The 24,725-nt window shown below is 36.0% G+C and overlaps 1 protein-coding gene across 1 annotated transcript; it reads right to left on the bottom strand.

Annotated features, from left to right (window-relative positions):
- Positions 1 to 1,197: 1,197 nt before the first annotated feature.
- Positions 1,198 to 23,496, bottom strand: adgrg4a (adhesion G protein-coupled receptor G4a). The gene is made up of 29 exons (XM_038289514.1): positions 23,365 to 23,496; positions 23,107 to 23,241; positions 21,247 to 21,879; positions 19,543 to 19,640; positions 17,818 to 17,876; positions 17,551 to 17,578; positions 17,322 to 17,359; positions 17,106 to 17,254; positions 16,694 to 16,753; positions 16,528 to 16,611; positions 15,697 to 15,782; positions 15,555 to 15,625; positions 15,427 to 15,454; positions 15,302 to 15,324; positions 15,080 to 15,222; positions 13,316 to 13,445; positions 12,611 to 12,717; positions 12,311 to 12,527; positions 12,052 to 12,214; positions 10,599 to 10,751; positions 7,821 to 7,958; positions 7,697 to 7,742; positions 7,406 to 7,509; positions 4,764 to 4,885; positions 3,513 to 3,781; positions 2,561 to 2,666; positions 2,182 to 2,462; positions 1,981 to 2,082; positions 1,198 to 1,894 (listed from the first exon to the last, which is right to left on the bottom strand). The coding sequence occupies exons 2-29, from the start codon at positions 23,180 to 23,182 to the stop codon at positions 1,782 to 1,784; spliced, it is 3,627 nt and encodes a 1,208-aa protein (XP_038145442.1). The 5' UTR covers positions 23,183 to 23,241; positions 23,365 to 23,496; the 3' UTR covers positions 1,198 to 1,781.
- Between the last annotated feature and the right edge of the window lie 1,229 nt (positions 23,497 to 24,725).

Here is a 24,725-nt window from a genome sequence, read left to right as displayed (position 1 = left end):
GCTAAGGGTTGTTACACTGTTAGTAAAATAAAACGTTTTTGTGCGCACCAAATCATAACTTACTACCTTAGAGTTTGCCATTTTTTGGCCCCGATACCGATACCTGGCTGTGCAGTATCGGCCGATACCATAATAATGTAAAATAATTGCCATCATGGCTTTGTCGAGCTGCTGCCTACCTTTGTGAAGCAGGAAAAAATCTAATACAAAGTGAATCCAGTAGAACTTTTTATTGCCTACCAGGAGTGGGTGACAATAGTTGAATAAACTTATGGCTCTCAAAATGGTATCGGTGCCCTATTTGTTGGTACTCGCCGATACCGATACCACCATTTTAGGGCAGTATCGGGGCCCCCTCCGATACTGGTATCGGTATCGGTGCAACACTAGTTTGAAGTAATGAAAAAGTAAATGTTTTTATAGTTTTAATTTCCAAATATGTATAAAGGTCCATTAATGCTTAAGATTATTTTTTTTCCTCTAACAACATTTCATTTGTTGTACTGTTTTATTTGTTAAAAGTGTTTAAATTAAAACTCATTTGAAAGTAATATATCAAATAAACTGGTATGGAGCAGGGTGGTCCAAAGGTCTTGCATAAACAAAATCAGAAATCAAATTAAAATCTGAAAACTGAAAAAATAACAACAAAAAAGATCCATCCATCCATCCATCCATCCATCCATCCATCCATCCACCCACCCATCCATCCATCCATCCATCCATCCATCCATCCATCCACCCACCCATCCATCCATCCATCCATCCATCCATCCATCCATCCATCCATCCATCCATCCATCCATCCATCCATCCATCCATCCATCCATCCAGCCAGCCAGCCAGCCAGCCAGCCAGCCAGCCAGCCAGCCAGCCAGCCAGCCAGCCATAGATACACAAATGTACAGTCATATTAATAATCTTAATAGTCATGTTTTTGGATTGAGGGAAGAAGCTGGAGTATCTGAGGAGAACACCTTTATGCACAGGGAGAACATGCAACATCCATGCTCCCAGGACCTTTTTGCTGCACCACTAAGTGAAAAATAACATTTATTTTTAGAAAATAGAAAAACATGACTTCTTTCTCGGGTAGCTTTAGAATTTCAAAGCTCTGTTGTAGCTTCAACATAAAGTGGTTTTAAAAATTAAGAACTCCAAGTAAAAAAAAAAAAAGAAAGAAAATAATTGCATTATTTTATTTCAACAATAAATTATACAGAAGATATCTTATAAATGTTATTATTCCTATGCACTCACTGTGTTTAGTTATTTACATTACATTGCTACAATTTGTCTACAATAAAACACAAATACAGGCAAAACAAAAAAGTCCAGACTCTGATTCTCATCAGCTTATTAGTTTAAATAAAGGTAAATCAAGATTGATAGGTCACTTCAAGGTCAAAATTTGTGACACTTAAAGAAAAAAGAGTTAAACAAACAAAGAGTTAAAGAAAGCAGGGGCAGCATTTTTATTAGAATATAAAATAATTTTGATGTATGTGACAATAAAAACTCTTTGTGCATCAAAGCATTACAATAACTGGACTTTTGATATAAAGGATTTTCAGTTCCTTATAACTGACCATGCTGTTTATAACAATGCTTGTCCCATGTGAAAACACCTGAAACCTAAAAAGGTCTTTTTTGTGATCTCTCATTGTTTATTACAAAAGGAAAAAAAGGCTATTTTTGGAATTTGTGTCCTATCAATGAATCTCGGTACTCATTAAAATAATCATTACTGCCACCTAGCGGTGTGAGTGTGTTGTGGATTGTTAGGTGGAGTTGTTGGATCTGATGGAGGAGCTGTTATCTGAGGGAAGGGAGTCAGAGTTGACAAGATTGCGCTTTTTGTTACGGCGGCCCACCGTTACAGAGCGAGTCCATTCTGCATGGTAGAATAAAAAGGGAATAATAATCACTGAAAACACATTATTCTTGTGTTTATTTAATGCAAGGTAGAAATCAACATACCTAAGCTTTCAATGATCCTGAAACGTCGACAGCACAAATAAATCCTCCACTGTTTCCTCACATTTTCCTTCATCAAACAGTGAAACAGAAAAACAAAAAACCCTGAATGTAAAAACAAAAACAAACAAAAAAAAAACTTTATAATTATGCAAAAAAACACATACAAAAGTCATGGTAGTAAAATGAGACAGATCAATTCACCTTGAAAAGAATTAAGTATGGCAAACAAGCACAACACGACCCCCCGTCCAGGCCCGAATGAGAGGAAGCCCACTGACCAAGTCAGGCCCAGCAGCACGGTCAGACCAACAAGCACTCCCAAGTCCTGTACAGCGGTGCGGCTGTTGGCTGACGGATTGTTGGCCCTCATTTTTTTAATCTGGATCACAACCAAAATGAACACGGTTATGTTGCCCAAGAAGATGAGGAGAATAAATCCTACCACTGTGACATTGTAGAAAACTTTCTTCTGAAGCCAGCAACTGAGGGAGCAGAAAAGAAGGAAAAGAGGTGTTTATTTTCAGTTTTCCCTAAATATCCTCACAAATTCTTTATGTTAGTGCCTTGCTGCTGTACTCACAACTTTTCACTGGATTGAAGTGCCACACCTACTAGTTCAGGTGTTGAGCTACCATAAGCATCTTTATCAATAGCAAGCACCAGACTGACTATCAGCAAAGGAACACCTGTGGAGGACAAAATATAGAAAATATGATACTCTCTTATATAGAACATAGTTGTTGTGGTGTTGTTTATTTAATTTAAACAAATTCATATTATTGCCTTATTTATTTATTTATTTTGTCATGCTGTATTTTATTTATTATTTTTTTCAATATTTTTTCATTATTTTCAGCTGTGTTCAGCACTTTGTTTTCGGCTGTAGATGTTTTAAAACGCTTTTTATAGAAAACTCATACAGTCAGATGTTTTCATAGAAGGTAACGACTAAATGAAAAAGTTAATTGTGCAGGTGTTTAAAATTTGTACTTGAATTTCATATAAAAAAATCCGGATTTTTTATTTATTATCCTTCTACAAAAACAATAGAACATTTTTTTATTTACCCATCATTACAATGTCTCTATTATCACTTTATCTTCCGTCAGACATTGGTATTTTATTAGTTAACTGAAGTTGCTTTGGATAATAGATGATTCTTAGAACAGATCAAAAAATCATTTTTTTAATTTCTATCTCTTTAAATCTGCATTGTTTAAGGGATTTGACTCCGGTTAGGAATGTAAGATCAGACAGAGTTTGAGAATTACTTTATATTCTTTCGTTTTACGAAAACAGATAGTGAACTCATAATAAATGTAGAAGAAAAAGGTTTGAACCATTTCTTCATTTAGGTTCTTTGAAGTAATTTACTAAATTTGTTGTTTTTTTAGGAGACATGTGGTTTATCGTAATGAACATTGTTTTATCCAATATGCAGACTGAAGTGAAATGTTGCAAAAAATGAATAAAACATTGAACAAACTTTACATTTTTAAAATAGTAAAGGTTTATATTAGGGTCTTTCTTACCCCATCCAATAATGCATAGTCTCAATATATAGAAGGGCATATAGATGTTGAACACCTTCACCAGTGCAATGTACATGTGAACAGCTTCCAGGCCCATCCAGGTGCAAGAGGCCAAGAGGAAATAATGGAGGAAAGCAGCTGCTGCGATACACAGACCGTAGTTGGAGAAGGATGAAAGCCAAGGGTCAACAAGAAAGAAAATGTTCAAACCCAGCAGTGCAGTGGACAGGTTGATAAGAATCTTTGATGGATAGTCCTGACGCAGCTTCCTGTACGAGAAACACAGAGTCAGTCTCTTTGGGTTGCATAGATAACTATTTCCATAACATTCAAACTGCAGATGTTAAGCCATTAGTTGGAGCCAATAAAATATGAGAAAGAAGTTCTGTTTTTTTTTTTGCTTGTTTGTTTTTTGAAAACTGTTTAATTCACCGTTTAATTTATGACGGATTGGGAAAACAAGCTTTAGGGCTGTTTTTCTTCAAAATGTTTTTGAAAAGACAGAGAAATATGTAAAAAAAAAAGAAGGAAATTGGCAAAATTTGAAAAATGGATAAAAGATTAAAAACTATGTGGCCACAGGGACAAAGTAAAAATGTTTGTTTTGAAAGATTTCAATCTAAGGCTTTTTCTCATGATCAACGTCTTCATGTGCCTTAACAAATCAGATAAAACAGCTAAACCATAAATAATACTGAAAAAATATTTAAATTTGAGTGCTAGAAGGGTCAGAAGATTTTCGATGCAAAGTTTCATGTTTTTTCATTAAATAGTGGAGAAGAGGCGGGGATGCAAAAATATGTGTCATTTTGGATTTTCGTTTGTGATTTTTGAAAACTCTCCCAATGGATTTCTACTGAGGGAGTTTGGACTTCATGCTGGTCTAAGCCAAAGTGTAAGAAAAGTGTAAATCCCACACCATTTCCTGTATCCTGACAAAAATATCTACGTTTTGATGTATAATAGTAGTTTAAACATTTAGTGAGTAAGCAGAAGTTGTTTGCCAAAAGTAAAATGTTTGAAAGCGCTAGAGTGGCCCAGTCTAGGAGCACAAAGATTCCCACATTGACTTCCATTACAAAACCAAAAATCTTTAAAAAATCTTGAAAGGTTTGAAGCTTCACTGAAGCACAACTGTAAAAGATAGCAAAAAGCTCAGTTAAACATTAATAGCTGAAGGATGCTGAAAAGTCTTAAAATTTGAATGGTATTTTTAGCTAAAAATATGCAGAAGTTGAAATTTAGACTTACTCAAGAATAAGGTAGGTGAGTAAAGTTATTCCTAGAAAGAATCCGGAGATACCACAACCAAGGTATGAGATCACTGTGAGAACCTCTGTATAAGTATCACTGAGGGGGCTTCTGGTTACATCCTGAAAAACACAAACATGAAAAAAATTTTTATTTCACTGCAATTTTCTGTCTTAATATATAATAAAGGTAAAATCTAGATATTCACTAAGGCAGTGGTTCCCTAATGGTGTGCCGCGGCACACTGGTGTGCCATGAGTAAAGTGCGGGTGTGCTGTGGAATTTTGTGACAACCATGTATGGTTATTACAATATAATAACAGAAAAATAAAAAGCCTATACGGTCATATCACTACTTTTTTTGCATTCATTTTCACAAAACAGAGGCAAACTACATTAAAATAATCTAAAAAGAAAAAAAAACCTCAAGGAGAACTCCCTGACCACGGAGATGCGCAGGTAGGAATTATCATCCTGTGGCGCAAGGCTTTGGAACAGGGCACGATGGACATGTTCCCGCTGGCATCAGCTGCGCCGCAGGCAGCAAAGGAGCACGCATTATATGCCGAACACCTTAAGAGCTTAAAAGAGAGGTTTGAGCACTACTTTCCACATGTTGCTGATTACGACTGGATCCGAGACCCATTCAACCAGGAATCTTCAACAGAAAAACTGACAATGAAAGAAAGAGAGGAGTGCGCAGAGCTCCGTGCGGACCGCACATTAATACTCAAATTTAGTGAGCTCCCACTGGATCAGTTTTGGTTGGCTTCTGCATCAGAATACCCAAACATCTCACGCCACGCAATTGAGCAACTTCTTCTTTTCCCCACTACTTACCTGTGTGAGGTGGCGTTCTCTACTCTGGTCTACATGAAGAACAACAGGAGGTTACGGCTCTCTGTTGAACAGGACTTGCGTGTGGCCCTCTCCTCAGTGCCACCAAGGATTAAAAAAATCTGTTCGCACCGACAGGCACACGTGTCTCACTAATTTGTAAGCAGACAAAATATTTACAACAGCACACGTTTCAATGCTGATAAAAAAAAATGTTACATTTATTATTTGTAGTTCAGGACAATGGACAGTGCAGCTTCCTTGCATTGACAGTTCTTTGTGCTTAATTTTTGCTGAGTTTTCTTTGCTTCGTTTTTAATTTTCTGAACCATGATTTAAATAGGCGTGTGGCTGCTTTGATGAAGCCTATTTTGATGAAGTTTCAAATTAAATTTTGGAATATTTTGTTAATAAATATTTTAATGAGTAATATTGTTGTCTTGTCACAATTTATTTTGAATTAGTACATAATTATAACAAATATTCTGCTAAACACGATGGATGACACAGGTTTTAAATGCTCTTTAGCACAATAAGTGTGCCTTGAGATTTTTACTTGTCCTTTGGTGTGCCTTGGGCACAAAAAGTTTGGGAACCACTGCACTAAGGGATGGAGAGATGAAGCCTCTAGAAGCCCTAAGCCCCTCCTTTCAATTCCTTGACTCCTAAGCCAAGATGTCAAGATGCTTCAACAGCTCTACTGTGCCATCAAGTGGACAATAAAATGAAAACAAAAGTGGTCACCTGTTGTCAAAACAAGCCTTGATTACTACTTTGCAAAAAAAATCTGTCAACATCTCCTCACTTTTTAAAAATGCCCTTACTCCGAAGGTTAAAAACTGAAATTGGTCCTCATTCTTCTTCTTCTTAGTCAGTCTCCACTATGTGGTAGGATTGATGGAAAATGGTCCTCACAGTAACTAGACAGGTACACCGTACGACTAGACTTGCATTCATTTTATATGGCCTGAATGTTACTCTAACCCTAACCTAACATATAACTAAACCTAACCCCAACCCTACCTTACCCTAACCACAACCCTAACCTCATCCTGAAAGGACAGAACTTTACCATATGGGGACCAGTTGAATGTCCCCATATGGACCTGTAAGTCCCCACATGTAGGATATCTTAGAAAATACTGCCCCCCATTGTAGGTACAACACGTCCATTTGGTCACATTATATGTCTCTAAATGCAACAGTCTTTGTACCTGAGTGCATTTGCAAACTGAAATCTGGCTTTTTTTCAGTTTCTTCTTCATAACAGAATCTGTTTTACTTGGAAAGAATTCTCCTATCAGCTTCAGCCAGTGACTTCTGAAATTAATTTGGTTTTGTTCTGGGTTAAAATGGATATTTCCAACAAAAGCCAAATCATCACCTGGGCACAAAACTTTGTGAAACGGATCATGGCTGCACACTGCCTTGTTTTTTTTTTAAAATATTGTCAGTGGTTTGAACAGATTTACATGGCACCTTCCAGCATCAGGTAAAAGTACCCATGTAGAACCAGACTTGTGGAGTTCAACAGTTAGTTTTTCTAATTTTCCGGTTGATTTAATTTTACTTTTCATTCAACTGAAAAGTAAAAGTAAATCTAATCTATGTTCTTTTTAAATCGAATAAAGTTTGAAAATGTTGACTTTGGAAGTATATATCTGGTTTCTCCTGCATAGACTACAGGAAGCTTAGGCGAGATGTCCAGCTGAATTTTTTAAGGTAAAAATAAAATAAGGATTTGCATTGTAATATCTAAGTTTAGGTTCATGGGTTTATTCTAAGGATGCTCAGCAGTGACTCACCAGCAGGACAGCAAAATGTGTGAGGTGATCACAAAGACAGCTGGTCCAGTAAGCAGATTCACTCAGGGTTTCACAGCCACTGTTATTCCAACCACCATGGCCATCTGAAAATACACACAAACAAGCAAAAGAATACATTTACGTCCTTTTAAAAAAAAACAAAAAAACCTTTCTGTCAACTCAGCCTCCTATGAGTAAAACACTTTATGAATCATGTTTGTTCCCTAACAAGGTTCAGTTACGGTAAGTCCAACTGTACACACTGAGAATAATAATCAAAGATCAACTCACCGTACTTCTGGAAATCCCAGAACATACATTGCACTTCGTCCTCTGTCTACAAACAGGGAAATATTCATCATGCAGAACAAACAGTGAAAAGATTTGATGTAAAATGAAAAAGAAATGTTTATACCATTTTGGGTGTTTTATGTTTGAGGGTCACCACCACTCTTTCCTTTAGGTTGATGACTTGGCTGTTATTAACACTGGCAGATACTACAAAAGAGTTTAATGTCATATTCCTGGTGGTTTCATTGTTTAAATATGGATCCTGTAAATGACAACACAATAGTGGCTAGTAAAGCTACCATTATAAAACATCCTTTACAAATTTACTTTCTTTATTCATATTACAAATATACTACAGTAGGTACAAATAACATTCAAATTTAACCATTTTGTTTTGAAAGCACTTCAAACTATGCTTCTTTTTCTTTGCCTGTGTGGCAAGCACAGATTTAACAATTAAAATATTAATAAAAAAAACAGATATCTCTTTCTAAAGACAGCAAAAAACACATATCTTCTTATATGTGTAAAAAAGTACTATAAAGCAAAAAGGTTACTGAGCAACCTCAAAAATTGAATACACTTAGCTAGAGAAGCAATTAAATTAAACATTTTAGATATCTATAGAGTCATTATTTTCTTTCTAAAGTTGCAATTTCTATTTCAGTAAATTTAGAACATATGGAATGTGATCACCTTACTTCTATCACTTTTTGCTTTTTAATTTAAAATATACGTTTCCTTCTTTCGTGAATTATCCGTTTATTTGTACTTATTCTAATCGCTTTTCCTTTATCCAGGACTGAGTTGCGGGAACAGCAGTCTCAGCGGAGCCGCCCACACTTCCCTTTGCTCAGACACTCTTCCAGTTCCTCTGAGGGAGGCCATTCCAAAGCCATCCGAGAGACACATTCCCCCAAGCATGTCCAGGGTCATCCCCTGGGCCTCATCTCACTGAGACATGTATCAACACCTCCCGGGGGAGGTGTCCAGGGGACGTCTGACTGATGTTTGAGCCACCTCAACTGACTCCTCTCAAAGTGGAGAAGAAGCAAGACTCTACCAGATTGCTGAGCTTCTGATCCTATCTCTAAGAGAGTGCCCAACCACTATGTGAGAAAAAATATTATTGGTGGATTTTATATGGGATTTTGTTTTTTCAGTCATGACACAATTTTCATGGCTGTAGGTGAGGGTAGGAACGTAGACTGGCAAGAAAATCCAGAGCTTTGCCTTTTGGCTCGGCTCCTTCTTCACCGTAAGACAGAGGTCTTCAACAGGGGGGCCGCGACCCCTAGGGGGTCCACAGAGGTACTGCATGGGGGTCGCAAAAGATTTAGTTGATTTAGATTTTCTTTTATATTCCCCCCTGCAATTGTTTCCACTAATTGCAATGTCTTTAAAACACACTGTAGTAGATAAATGTAGGCAGAAGATGTCTTTCAGTCAACAATGCACACATTCAGCGACACACAGGAGCTCTTTCAAGCTGGGCACCATTTCATTCACAACACCTGTCCCATCAACCAGGAATCAGAATCAGAAATACTCTAATAATCCCAATATAACATAATTTCATACAATATATATAATTAGGGGTCCCCGCTCCATCTCGCCATCAGTTCGGGGGTCCTTGGCCTAGAAAACGTTGAAGACCTCTGCCGTAAGAGACCGCTGCAGTGTCTGTATTACCACAGCAGCTGCATCGATCCATCTGTTGATCTCTTGCACCATTCTTCGCACACTTGTGAACAGGATCCCAGGATCCCCTTGAAGTCCTGCACTTGAAACATGAACTCTCGTCCAACCTGAAGAGGGGCAGCCACTTTTTTTCAGTAAAAAAACATGGAAATGGACTTGGAGGAGCTGATCTTCATCCTGGTTGCTTTACACTCAGCTGTGAGTCACCCCAGTGCATGCTGTTAGTGTTAGCAGTTCAGCATGAATTGGAAAAAAGTCCAACTTAATTCTGGAAATGCAGACCATACATTATCTCTGCTTGTAGAGAGACTGAATGGCCCCAAGTAAAGGGCAACAAACTCCATACTTCTAAATTTGCCCCCTTAGGGCACCAAGAGGAATATGTTCAAATGCCTTTTCCAAGTCCACAAAGTACATGTGGTCCAGTTGGGCAAACTCCTTTGAGAACCCTCCAGAGGGCTTAGAGTTGGTCCAGTGTTCTACAGCCGCAAAGAAAACCACACTGCTCCTCTTAAAGAGAAGGTTTGATGATCAGCTGAACTCTTCACTTCCTGAGTTTCCCTTCTTGTGAAGGGGAACCACCAGCCCAGTGTCTGCCAGTCCAGAGGCACTGTTCCTGGCTGCCCCGTGATGATGGAAAGGTGTGTCAATAACAACGGTCAAACAACATCCAGATATACTCACGGGAGTCACATCTACCCTTATATAGTCTTTCCATCATGGAGTTTTTAACAACTTCTGTGACTTTGGCCTGGATGATAAACAAGCCTGACCCTGAACATCCAGTTTCTGCCTCCAACAGGGAAAGTGTGAAAGCCAGGTTGAGGAAATGGCTTCAGTCAAGTTAGGCCATTGGTCTGACAGGTAAGACAGATATATATTGGACTATACCACTAAATGCCCACATGATGTTTTGATGACAAATGTAATGCAGTGTTGATTCCTAAAACAAACCTTGCAATATTTGTCTGCTACTACTTTCATCTTTACAACTGCATCATCTATGTCTCAATAATAGATTTATTTATTTTGTTTATCTTACCTTGTTTTATGGTTGATTTTAGTTTGATGTGTAATAGAAGAGGCTTCTGTGGTCTAATTTTATGTAATATGTAATTGTATATGTAATATAATGACAGCAAAGCTATTCTAATTTAAATTCAAATTTCTGCTAGCATATTTTTTTTATTAGAAGAATTACCTGAAAAAGGTCAAGTGTTCCGTAAAAATGAAACTGCACCCTTGTTGTGTTTCTGACTCCATGTGGAAAAAAGTTGATAAGCTCAGTGGGCAAAGAAATCGTTGCGTGTGCCTCTGCATGTGATTGGTTGACAAAACTCTGGTTAACAAAGACCTGGAAAAAAAAGTAAGACAGACATTTAAAATCTTTTCAGCTTAGATTTTCAAATTCTATCAATACAGTAAAATTTCTCCTTTACTAGCTTTTGCCGTTTTCTATTTTATGATGCCAAAATGTGACACTTTATTCACTTCATTATCATTATCTCCTCGACCATATGGCTGTATAAAGAGAGGGTTTTTATTAAGGAATTGTCTGCAGCTATTTCTTTTCAGACCATATTAACACTGTAATATCTCCTGATACATAGATCTTGAGTCCTCAGAAAGTGTATATACTGTATGTTGTCATGTCTGGGAGGATATAAAAGAGATTTTGTTTAAAAATAAATAGCAATTCTTAAAATTTTATCAAAAGATTTAACCAGATTTCTGATCTCTATTTTTCGTTTCACAGTGGGTTTGTTTGGAATAAAGTCCTCCTTGGTTTAGTAAAGTCCTTTGGCTCGAACATTCTCACATTGGATGTTTGAAGGTCACCAATCCATCATACAACAGTTACCAAACAAGTACTACCAACTTATCAAACAAATACAAACACTACTAACCATATATTTTGAGTAGTATTATCCATTATTTCAGGGTTTGTTTTTTTCATTTCACAAGAGACATGTTAGTAAAGTGCAATTTTATTGTACGAGGTGTGTGTAAAATCCACTGTGCTACTGTATCAGATGGAGTAGATTACAGTTCTGTTGTAATGTTTGTTAGGCTATCTTTATCTGCCTCTTTTCCACAGTAGAGATGTGTTGCAGCTTGTCAGCTACTACAAACAAGCTGTATCTCAAAATGCCTTTGTCCCCTCCTTAGGACCTTTTCTATTCTGAACTGCAGTTCTTTAAATGTACTGTATAAAGATTGATGTAAGTCTTTTTAAACAAAGGTGAAAACATGTTAATTGTTAAAATAAATACTTTTTTATTCTTTCGTTAAAAAATTCAAAATCTGAATTTACTCAAATGACACTATAAGTCTTAGCTGCTTAATCATTAAATGGGTTGGCCAGAAAATTGAGTTGCTCAACCTGTAATGGTTTATTTTCATCCATGAAGACAACATCTCTACATAGCACAGAGTATGTAAATTCTGTAAGGTTATTATCCGCTGTCATAAGAAGTCAAGGTACCAGGCACGCATGTTGGGCATATGAGAAGATTACATGCAGCATCAGTTTTTTGAAGAAGGAATGGGGGATGATTATCTAATTTAACGATCATACCACAGCATTATGCTGCAGTCCTGTAGTGTTGTGTACCATCAAAATGTAAGAGAGATGTCCTACGTTACCACTTTACCTCAGGGTTCATTGTAGATGAGAGGGACACACTAAATGTGAGACCGTTAAACTCTTCTGGATCGACATTGATCATGGAAAAAGCAAGTGCATGAGCCTTGATGTTTGCATATTCCCCACTGAATTCCATATTGTTACCCATCTGGTCTGTCAGATCAAGGAAACTTTCACAGAGGAAAAAAAGGAAAATTAGCAAAGTAAAATATAAGTTAAATACAGAGTTTTATTTGAATTCATTGAGTCTGTAACTTTTCTCTTACATGTCAGCCACTGGTGTTATATCAGTTTCAGAAAGCAGGATATTGGCCACAATGTGGACAATACGATTCCCAACTATAGTCTCAATGATGCTTACATCAACCACTTCACTTAGCTTTTCCATCACCGATCCCAACTCTGAGAAAGACAGCCCCGGCTTATTACTGAGCTGAGCATCGACAGCGTCCTGAATGATGTCCACAACCTCAGCTGCATTACCTAAGAATCATTCATATTTATCATTTGTATAAGTAATGCCATGTATAGAAAGAGATGTATGTGTAGCTGATTGATCCTCTTACCAGGTGTGACTGTAATGTTGCTGATCTCTGATATAGTTACGACCTTATCACAGTATTTCATATCAGGATAAGCCCAGTTGGTTGTGTCAGATTTAATGTCTAGTTTACTAAAAAAAAAATAAAAAAGACAATTAAGTTGTACAAATTAAAAGCAGTAGTATCCATAATATACAGCTGCTGATCATTAGCTCAATACGCATCAACCATCTATTGACAGACCATATAAAACTGATTATTATACAGTAATATTGTAGATAGTGAAAAGCCTTTCATTACAGCAATAATGCACGTGTATTGAATCAATTTCCTGTTCAGGCTGCAGGATGGCAAAGATTGAGCTGAATTACATAATTAGAGTTAAGTCTCTGAGGGTAGTTTGAGTCATATTGTTCATTATGTGACAGGTTCGGGTTTTTGCCATTAGGTCTCAGTGAAAACATAGCAAACATATTATTATGATCAGCTTTTGTAAAAGATAGAAAGAGAGCTACAAAAACAACATCTCTAATGATTTGAGGCTTTAAAAAAGCTGCATGTCTTGTTTAAAATATATTTGATAATAATTTGTAATACATCAAATAAAAAATATTTTTTCCATTCTTGTAGTATAGGGTTTTGCACAACATGGTAAAATCTTAAACCCCTAGCATCGTCCCTTTGCTGCAAAGACTGGTTGAAGTTGGAATGAAAAAACAGACTTCTTACCAAAGTCTGTAGGCTCTATTTGAAACTGGTTTGATACATCCCATCTCTGCAATGTCTTGTGGAAATGTTTCCGGCCAATTGTATTGCCCATAAATAGATGAAATGTCCTGTTTTAAACAGTTTTTTGGCTCTGAAAGACAAAAAATAATAACGAAAGGATTATGCAGCATGTTTATAGGTTGCCTTTAATTATGTAATTTCATTCCAACTCCTTATATTTTGACACGTTACTGTAAAAAAACTTCAAATGTAGATATTTCATTTCGGTTTTAGGAGCAAAAGCAACATAAAGTAGTGGATAATTGTGAATTTTAAGGAAAACAATTTTCTGTTTTTATATATATTTTACAAATAAAAATCTGAAAAGGATAATTTCCATTTACAGTATATTCCATGAATTTTATTTCCATACTTCTAAAACAAACTCCACTGTAAGCAAATGTCTTTAAAAGTCCATCTGTGTAAACAGTAGCTTAAATTTTACAGTATAGCTGTTCAGTGAGCGGCTCAAAGGAACGGATAACACCCTGAGGACTACAAAGATGAGGCAGCATGTCTGAGATGAGATGTGGAGAAAATAAAAGCATGATTAGGTTATAAAATGAATAATCAATAGTCAGAGAGCTGTTAGATTCATTGCTCTAAAATATGGAAAAGACATGGCACAATTATTAAACTAAAATAACGTGACCATCCACTTGAAATTACAAGCTGATTATTAATCAACAGTAAAGGTTACCCTGGAGGAGCACCACAGATCCACAGCTCAGTTGAAAAAAAATTTCACTAGGGACCTACAAGACTTCTTCACAAACTTTGATTTTTGTTTCTTTTTTTAAGTGCACCTGGACAGAGTCATTGTTAAATGACAGCCATGTGCTCGCCATAAGCTATGCAGTACTATTCAATTCAATTCAGTTTATTTATATACATGTAGCACAATTCACAACAAGTCATCTCTAGGCACTGTACAGTTCACCAGATCATACAGTGATTCAAAGTTTTCTATCTAAGGAAAACCAGTTGATTGCATCGACTCATTGACTCGAATGCAATCCTTCACACTAAGCATGCTTGTAGCGAGAGTGGAGAGGAAAAACTCCCTTTAACAGGAACAAACCTCCAGCAGAACCAGGCTCAGTGTGAGCGGCCATCTGCCGAGGCCGACTGGGGTTCAAGGAGACTGAAGCAGAGATACAAAAAGAAGCTGTAAAAGGTGTTCCCGTCCAGGAAGCACACAGCCAGGCATGTAAATGGGGATGGTTTAACCGGATGAAACCAATTTTGTACATTCTTTTTCAGAGAGCAATGAACTCTTAGAGATGTTAAAAGGATGCTTGTGCCAATGACCAATTGGTATATTTAGTCCATTGGACTGCCCTGATCCTTAATAACAAAAACAGATAAACTATGTGAAGCTTTGGATGAAAGCATATCCATCTGCAATAATAGTCTAGTCAAAATCCCAAACTTGAATTAAGTCCTGAATTAAGTCCTGAATCAGCTTTTAGTAGAATTTTCCAAGGAAGAGCTGGGAAAAACTTGGCAAAACTATTAGTTATTGCTCAGAAGACGTGCAGCAATGAAAGGTGGTTCTACAATATTGTCTCAGTAGAGCTAAAAAAATTTATAAAATTATAAATATCATCGTGTTGGTCTCTTACAGAAAATGGCAATAAGATAGGTTTGCTGTTGTAATGTGTCAAAATTAAGCTTGCGTGGAGATGTTTACGGTTTAAATGGATTGTGTTAAAAACAGCTTACCTATGTGTTTGATGGATACATTCTTTGTCTGAATTTCAAAAGAAGCATTTCCATATTTTGATATCAAGGCAAAATAAATAATGGACTCAACATCAGCCACATTGCTTTTGCGAAACTCCCGAACATGGAAGGCGCAGTTGTACCTACAGATAAGATAAATTAAAATGAAGGACATAGGACTAAACAATAAACTAACATAATATTTTACTTATAGTCACATACTGTTCCTCTTCAGTGTAGGAAGTCTGGAATACAGGAAAGCAGATATTTAAGCTTCATTTAGACTGATTTTTTTTTTTTTTTGATGATGTGGTTTGTTTTGGTACTAAACTGAAGTGAATACTTACCATCAAATTAGTATATTCTTTCATGCTTCTGTAATTCATAGAACAGTTAAAGCCAGAATTGAATTAAAAGTGTTAATGACTATGATATAGCACCAAATATACATAAAGACAAAATAATAAAAACACACCTACTAGAACTGTCCTTTATAATAAGATTCACCACTGTCATTGTGCCATTGGTCTCAAGCTGATGCTTTAGCTTTAAGGAAAGAAGGACAATGTAAATGGTTTTGGAAATATGATTTTAGAGAGATCATTTCAAGATCTTACCCAGTTCTCAATGAAGTCTTTTGGTCTTAAAAGGCTCCCTCTAATGCATAAGGTCAGATTAACCCGGAAAAACTGGTCTGGCATGACTGCAAAAGGGATTCATGGAGAGTAAGCAGACAAGTTCTATTATACATTGTACTGCAACTTACTGTATGTGCCCCTCATCAAATCCTGTGTTATACTAACTGTCACCAGTTGTGTTTCTTATAGGACACCATTTAGAGAATACTTGTTTTGTCTGACAAGCTATTTCAGAGTTCATTTTACCAGCTGTTATGCACCTTTACTTTGGACAATGATCCAGTGAAGACAAAGTGTTAGTTTTATGGCAGCAACCGTAACACCCATCCTCCAACTTATATTTTCATAAATTCCCCAAAACATGTAATTTACACATATTGCTAAAACATCTACCACTTTTCTCAAAAGCATTTTGTGTTGAATTATATACCTATAGTAAAGAAGGATCTAAGTAGTAAAGGCTGCTGGTGACCTTTCACTGAAGTCAAGTTGTCCATATTCAACTTCTAAAATTAGTTTCTATCTTGTGTAAAGCCTTTTTGTATGGTAACGGTGAGTAAAATACTGGACGCCATGCGTGATGTCAACATTAGCAAAGCCAAAGAACCGGATGGAGTACTGGGAAAGTTGTTAAAATCTCGCGTCCTTAAGCTTGCTGCAGTTTTCATTAGCATCTTTATCCATTCGCTCAAATAAGCTAAAGTTCAACACAAGCCTAAATAATGCTAAAATGATCCATGTGCCCTAATACTCTGCCTTTTAATGATCTTTTTACAATCTATATATAAATCTGGTTTCTAGAGGACTAACCCAATGCGACGGTGCGATCTAAAGGTCCTCCTGTTGTTGACTTGTTGACAGGCTGCGGTTGGGGACTCCTTGTTAGACCTTTTTCTGTAAAGAAAATGAATACTTTTATTGCAATTCCTTGCAATACACTTGTTTTATGATTTGAACCTTTGATCTAGAACCTTACCTGAGGTGGTTAATGAGGCTGAAAGGGTTGGTGGTGGTCCAGTCACATGAGGCAAAATTACTGAAAAATGGAGACTTAATCGAACCAAATATTACCAAATTATGGAAGGTTGTATTTAAAGATTTTTACAAAAAATGCATTGGAGACATTACTCATCTGTTTTAATCTGATACTTTATACAGCCTTTTATTAATGATAGTTTAACCCGAGAGCAAAACAATAAAGGAACAAAAAGAATGAAGACATGTCTAAAGTTGACACTTTATATAGCTTTAATATTACATAATGCTGGTACTACACCAGAAATGAAAAAGTAAAGTAGTTACTTTATGTGTTTAAATCAATACCGCCCCTTTACTACTGTTCTTTGTCAGTTCTGTTTGATGGGTGAATTGTAGCATACAGGACTCACCAGAAGGAAGCACCATGATGCTGTCATAAACAACCTCTATGGTGAGGAAGTTGAAAGAGAAGATTGAACTCAGTAAGGCACTAATGTCCGTCTGAACCTTTTTTACATCAGCTGTAGGATCCACAATCACATAGACCTCACAGCTGAAACTAAAGAGGGAAATTATTAGAGCTTGTCAACAGATCATTCAGACTAGTTTACATGATCCAATCTCACCATTTCTCACAAGTTGTGTTAGATCTCTCTGCCATATCCTGTAAAACGTGAACAATTTACACCTTTTAAAGCTGGATTTAAAAGTTACTTTTGTATTAAGGTATTTTCTTTGTGAGACGAATTCTTGGCTGTTTAAAATTAAATTTTCCTTGGGGATTAATAAAATATTTTCATTGCAAATTGAATTTTTACGTGCTCTTTCATCAGCATGTAGTATTTAGTTGCATACCTGCTTTTGATGTACATTGCAGGTTGGCCTGTAGAGGAGACAGAGAAGTCAGAAATGCTTTTTGCTTTATTTCTTTTTTCTTTAGTACATTTCACCTGCATCCGTAAAGACATACTATGTCAATGTATTTTGATTATGTAATTATAGATAGCGTTAAAAAAAACGTAAAGTTACACCAAATGTTTGATTAAACCTCCTAGATTCTGTGTACTTTTACTACAGTACAGCAGTTAGTTAAACACAGACTGAAAGGAGAACATATTTTACCTTTGAGATGAAATAAAAATGTCCTGGACAGAAGTGCTGTTAGGAAAAATGCTCACAAGCTGAAAAACAGAAACATAGTAAGCTACTCAACATTTTTTTTTTTGTATTTTAGCCCTCTAGCACTTTTGATTATCCACCTCATCTTACAATGACTGTTAAATATATACTGCTTAAAATAAATAACTCTAATATCAACTTTGCATGGGTCTGATATTGTAGCGTTGCATCCTTAGTGAGGCCAGACCATCAAAAACATGTTGGAGATGTTGAAAAGTTGTGACATGTGCATCAGAGCATCAGTGCTGCCACATGCCACCTGTCAAATTTCTTATGTTACACCTACATTCTTTCAAATTACAAACAGCTTTATCCTTAGACAAACATAACCAGAGTAGATACAAAGTACAGCTTTCAAATGTCGATTTCATTCATTAATAAAAAAACTATCCAAACCCCACGTAAAAAAAAAAAAAATTTATATATATATATTTAAAACAAAGCTAATCGAACTGTGTGGAAAGACCAACTAAGATATTTATGAGGCTTTAAGGCTCCAATTAACTGTCAAAAAAGGTAAAATGAAAAAACACAGAGTAGTGAACCATCCCAATAGTGACCGACCGAGCCTAAAGTATTCCAAAAAAAACACAAATTTCCCTCTGACATTTTTCATATGATACTTTTAGTGTAAAGATAACATAGCATTTATGAAAGCATTGAATACTGACAGTCAAACACAACTTTGGTAGTGTCTGCATCTGTTTTACTACCTTAGGAGGATTTGTTTTAACTAAAGAAACCAGGATTAGAGCTCTAAATCAGAAAAAGAGAATTTCAAGTCCTCAGTCTCTGATATTAAGCCTGGAAACAGATTGAAATCATTCAACAAGACAGTAAATCCACCCAAGAATAACTCTATCCAAAAGTCACAGTCGAGGCTTAAACCATTACGTGACAATGTGACCTAAAAGATGTTGTTAATGCAATAATTCCTCCACTGTACAGTAAAAGACCCAATACCCCAACTATGCATAAAGTATGGTTGCTAAAGGTGGTGGAAGCCGTTATTTGGTTTATAAGGCAATCATTTTCCTACATTAAACTTTCAGGGTTTGGACAGCTTTTCTCTGTTGAAAATTATTTCTTCATTTCAAAAAAACACATTGAACTTGTTTATCTGTGTTATTCTTCTAATTCGTATGATTGGAAGTATTTAACATTAATAAAAAAGCAAATCCTTATTAATGAAATGCTTTTTCACAGCTAATATGGACTGCTTTCAAAATTTGCCCAAGTGTTTGTTTGTTTATTTATTTATTAAAGCAAAAGCCCAATGTTCCTCATTTATTCAATTTATTAATCTTTACTCTAATGCTGTTATACCAAATGAGGATTTTCTGACATTGGCGTGCAGAATACTTGGAGGGGCATTGGTCTTTATATTAACTAATTTGATAATGATCTTAACACTCAAAGCCCCAAACAGATTGTAAACAGTCATTTGACTTTCACCTTTAGAGCTAGAATCTTCAGAAGGTTGGTGAACCATTGAGTATTACAAACTAATATTGTATATTTAACACCCTTTTTCCCAATATAGCTGTAATTGGGATCAGTATCAAAGCTTTTTTTAAATTGCTAAATTCATTTACATTTAGAACCCAACAAAACAAGTTTTTATATGCATAGCAAGTCAGGAAGCAGAATAAAGTGTTGTGTTTGTACCCAGTATCTTGTGATTTCTTCTAGTAGCAGGGAGCAGTTTTCAGAGTTTCTAGGAGGACTTATGGATGTCCACATTTGAACTTTGTATTCAGACCAGCCTAAAAATTGAAAAAAGATCATGTTAGCACAGTCAAAGAGTCCATGAACCTCAAAACAAGGTTATTCAGAAAACATGTTCTTTGATACCAAAATCAGTCAAATATAATAATTGATAGAATCACTATTTCAGGGCTTTCATAAGAAATGTACACCACTTGAACATCTTTCACATTACAGCGACATACTAGAGTATTCTCCTGGCTTATAGCATTGGTTATTGCAATGTGACTGTTAGCAAAGATCCAATTTAATACAATTGTTAAGTAGGAAATTAAAATATGAAATAGTTGGTAATCATTAGTATTCAGTCCCTCTAAATACTTCTTAAAATAACTTAGAATTTCAACTGGAAGCCTTTTGAGTTCACTATTCACAGACTTAACTGTTCCCCCAACTGTTTTATGCAAAACTGCTCCAGGTCTGTTTGACTGAATGGATAACATCTGTAAATAGTTATATTTTAAGCTTTGGCACAGACTCTTAGTTGGATTCAGGTCAGAAATTTGACTGGACCATAATCATTCTATTGCAGTTATAGTTGTTTTCTAATAAAAGGCGAAGCTCTGCCCCCCAAGAGCGGTTTTTTAATCCCTGTTTGTATCTTTATGAAGCTCATTCAAATGAGCTCGTCACATTAAAAATGGGTAATTAAATGAATTCGTTTTTTTAGAGATCAGTGCATTTTCCTTAAAAAGAATGTATTTTGCTCAGCTTTGAGTTGAAAGAGTATTATAAGTAAACATAAGAGCAAATTTGAAGAGAAACAAAAAAAAGGGTAAACCTTGAGTAAAAGTTAAGCTTCCTTTTCTCCACCACATTGGTTCTGACTTCTCTGGTCATCTATTCTGTACTGAAGAGGCTTTGAAAGAGCTGGGGCTGCTGAAATTGGTGACTTTTAATCTATCTAACAGTAACTCTGAATGAAGGAAATTTTACACTTAATAATATTCCTATCAAATGAATAGTTTTTACTTTTTAGAGAGGTTTTTTTTATCTGTGTTCAAGAAAATGTTTTATTTAAGTTGAAGACATTTTGCTCCAAACATTTCCTGTGTTTCTTCCCTGTCTTGCAGAAAGTTCTATTTTTTTATTATTCTGAGCAGAGGACTCTTTTAAAATTGGCTTGTAATAGTATTTCTTACAACAACTGTCACTCTTTAGTAAATGCCGGATTTAGCAAGTGGGCCATGTTTTATTCCCCCACTTAAACCATAAATATTTACAGCTCATCTAGGCTTGATATTGATTTCTCGAGTGGTTCTCTTAATAATGCCTTTATCAGATTTGTCAGTTTTATTTGATAGCCATCACATTTCTGCTAATAGTTTTGCATCTCTAATTGATTCAGAATTGTTTCTTGGTTGAGGTATCGCTTTCTTCACTCCATTAATTTAGAAGCATCATTACTAAGGTGTAAAGTCAGACAAATTAGAGATTATTATTTTAAGATAATTTTTTTTCTCCATTTCAAGTTAATTTGTGTTAACCTGTCACTTTAAAGAGCCCTGTAATAAAAAAGTTCACTAAGCTTTACTCTTTTAACACCAATCCCTTTGCAGACCTAAATCATCAATTATATCAGAAAAAAAAAATGCAAATACTAACTGCAGTATAGATTGTTGACAGGCACAGGAGGGCAGTCATATTCCCACTGCTGCAGATCCCATCTCAACACGTCCCCATCTGCGCAGCCCAGGCTGCTCACTTCCTCAGCGCTCCATTCTCTCCCCCACATTCTGAATAGACCTATCTCACCAAGCAGGTTGGTAGCACTCTCTGGCTGCACTTCACCATCAGGTCGAATAATATGAGACACCCCCAGAGTCAGAGTGCCATGCTGTCCCAGTTGCTGGTGTGTATCTACTGAAAAAACAGGTTCTTCTCTCAGGATGGTTCCATTTAAGTAAACCCTCAGTCTCTGGTTTTCAGCAGACCATGTAAGACAGATGGAATTCCATTCCTTTGTTCCGAGTTCCTTATATATTTTGTATTGTTTTCCAAAAAGCCAAACTTTCAAGATGTCAGCCTTGCCTCCAAGTCCCAACTCTCTCAGTTTGGAGTCTCTAGATCTATAAAGAAATCCTGTCCACTCTGTTGAGAGAGTACGTTTTAAAAGGATGCAGATGCTCAGCTCTGTCAGAGCTGGAACCTTCACTTCTGGTCGGAGCTGCCAAAGACACTGGGGGCCTTTGAACTCCAGCTTCTTTCCCCACAGACTGGCATATGCAGAGCTGGCTGCTTAAAAGACACAGAAAAGACAGATGATAATCTAAACTGTAGTTATTAGTCTCAGCATACATTGCTGCAAATGTATAAAATAATGAAAAAAGAGTTTAGAGACCCATGGATAGAGCAATGAATGCATTAATAAGCAACGTGTTAGTGGCTTTCACAGTAAACTGATTTCTAATAAGCCAACTGACATAAAAAATGTGCTAGATGTGGGTAACAAACCAAGGAAGTAACACATTAGACAAATAATGGCAAATAGATTAATAAATTATGTTTGGCTTAGGAAGCAGAATAATCAACGCCTTTATAAAAACAAGATGTGAATTATCATACACAGCCAAAGATTTCTACACATCATCTTCCACTTTATCCAGGATTGGGTTGTGTTGGAAGCCGTCTTAGCAGATGACATCACAGGGTTCTTCAATGCTGGCCTAAAGACCAGTGTGTGTTAGCCCATCCCTACTACCATCATTTCACCCAAGGCAGAAAGCATGTAATGCGCTATACAAGTTACTTTTTAAAGAGTGGAAGCAGTTTTTACAACACAACAGATGGAGGGCTTCAGAAAAATGTAGCTTGACACAACCTACCAGTTTTTTATCCGGAAAAATACCTGCAGATGTTGCTTAGTGTCAAATTAAAATATATGATTTAAAAAAAAACACTTTATTTGGCACTATATAGAGTTTTTTAGAGCCAGAGTAGTGAAGGACTTAAAAATAACCCTTGATTCTCATTATTTATTTTTTTGTTCTCCATGTCCTTAGCCTAGTACTCTGTGTGGATTAGGCATATTAGATATATTTCTAAACTATACATCTTAATTGATTCTCCTTGTATTCCTGCTGGTAGAAATTCTGGTTCTTTCAATGACTTTAAATCTAATTAAGATAATCTTGCGTATGGCAATCCATGAGAAACTACAGCTGTTCCTTATCTGGTTACTTAATGTAAGTAATAATGAGCATTTATACCCTTAAAATAAGATAATATGCACTTGAAATAAGAGACTGCAGTTGATTTTTCTTATTCTAAATGTAAATTGTTTTGTTCAATTAGCAAAATGTCACCAAAAATAAAAAATTTCTTACTTAAATTTTAATTTTTTGCAGTATAGATAGATAGATAGATAGATAGATAGATAGATAGATAGATAGATAGATAGATAGATAGATAGATAGATAGATAGATAGATAGCAGATTTGCTGCCATATGCAATATTATTCTTACCTGAAACTAGAGGACACACTAGGATCAGTATAGACAAACAGATGAACAGTGGCGTTAGGCCTCCAATTGACTTCATGACAGCAATAACTAATAGAAATAACCTCAGGACTTCTGCAGAAACCAAGTTTTCATGTGCTGCAAGAGAAAAATAAAATTAGTCATGTTTTTGTTTATTTGCTTTCTTCTCAAGAAATAATCAAATGCAAAGGATGTATCCATGACTGCATGACTACATTGAGTAAAATAAAGCTAACTTACCACCATCTTCCCACCTCAACAATAATCCAGTTTGATGGTAAAAGAAAAGAAAAAAGTCAGCTCTCACCTCAATCAAGAAGCTGCCTGGGCCGTGACATCTAGAAAATACCCCTTTATTACTCTATGGGAACATCTCCACTCCCTCTCCCTTTGGTTGCTTGAGTTACTCATTAATCACAAGCAGTAAAATTAACCAACAAACATGATATTGCTTAACACAAAACCTTATGAAACAAAAAAAATATCTTTTGTACGTCTCATAAGGTTTCATGGCGATGTTGACAATTTGTTTCTTGCAATTTGAAAGACCACGATATAGATCTCTGTCTCATTGCAAAAAAAAAAAACAAATAATCCTTTAGCTGCTTCCACAAATACATTGATTAAAGAATCAGAAACATTTTTCAGCCAAGTGTTTAATGTTTTATGTCTTAATAAGTGACCATGGTGACAGCCACATCATGTTGACGTTTCTTTTCTGCTCCTCTGTGTATGTTTGTCCAGAGGATTTATCAAGTCATGAGTTCAACTTAATATTCTTATGCTTTGAGGGTTATCTTCAAGTGATAACTATCCAAACAAACTTAATTGCCTTTTCCATGACACATAAAATGACTTTCAGTGGTAAATGTCTGAGGGTAAGAAAAGGTCACTACGACATTGAAAAGGTTTGACAATTTGTGTGTTCTAAGATATTTTTTACACTATTACCAAGATAAATTTTTCATCAAAATTGGTGCTTTGTGTTGTTTTTCCTTCTACCTCTTCTTTTCCCATCCAGTGGTAAAACCTTGTATTGCAACTTTTTGAATTCAGTGATGTTGTGCACCCTCTGTTACCCACCATATGAGTCGAGACTGCAGCAAGGTATTGCTTACAGTAGAATTTGACCCCAGAAACACAGAGACAAACAAAGGCCCTATGTTGCAAACAAGGGCCCCATTCATCTATTTTTGTCCTTCCTTTTCATTTTAGTGCTCCAGACTAAAATAAGAAGGTTCCCCATGAGAGAATCTGATACGACCAACTGGTGTGTGACGTTGGGTGCCCATTTTGGGGACTTATATCAATGGATCTAAAGGCTGATTATCTCTGGTTGGGAACCCCTACTGCGTCACTAGTGAGGTTAAAAAAAAGGGATTTCCCAAGGCTCTTTCCCACCATTGCCTTCCTCTTCAAAATTTCGAAGAAAGTTTGGGAGATGGTTGAGATCAGGAAAAACACTTAAAAATTATACCTATATAACAAAATATTTGGATCTTTTGGAATTGGGTAAGTGATTAAAGTTTTGACTCTATCTATTATTTTCACAAAATATTTTTAACATCTGAACTCATTTTATCTTTTTTAAGGTTGTGTGT

This window comes from Cyprinodon tularosa, unplaced genomic scaffold, assembly GCF_016077235.1.
Source record: "Cyprinodon tularosa strain WSP-4 unplaced genomic scaffold, ASM1607723v1 ctg27, whole genome shotgun sequence".
In the NCBI taxonomy this organism is placed as follows: Eukaryota; Metazoa; Chordata; class Actinopteri; order Cyprinodontiformes; family Cyprinodontidae; genus Cyprinodon; species Cyprinodon tularosa.
The sequence above is the reverse complement of the archived record's forward strand: the minus strand, read 5'-3'. Positions and strand labels throughout refer to the sequence as shown.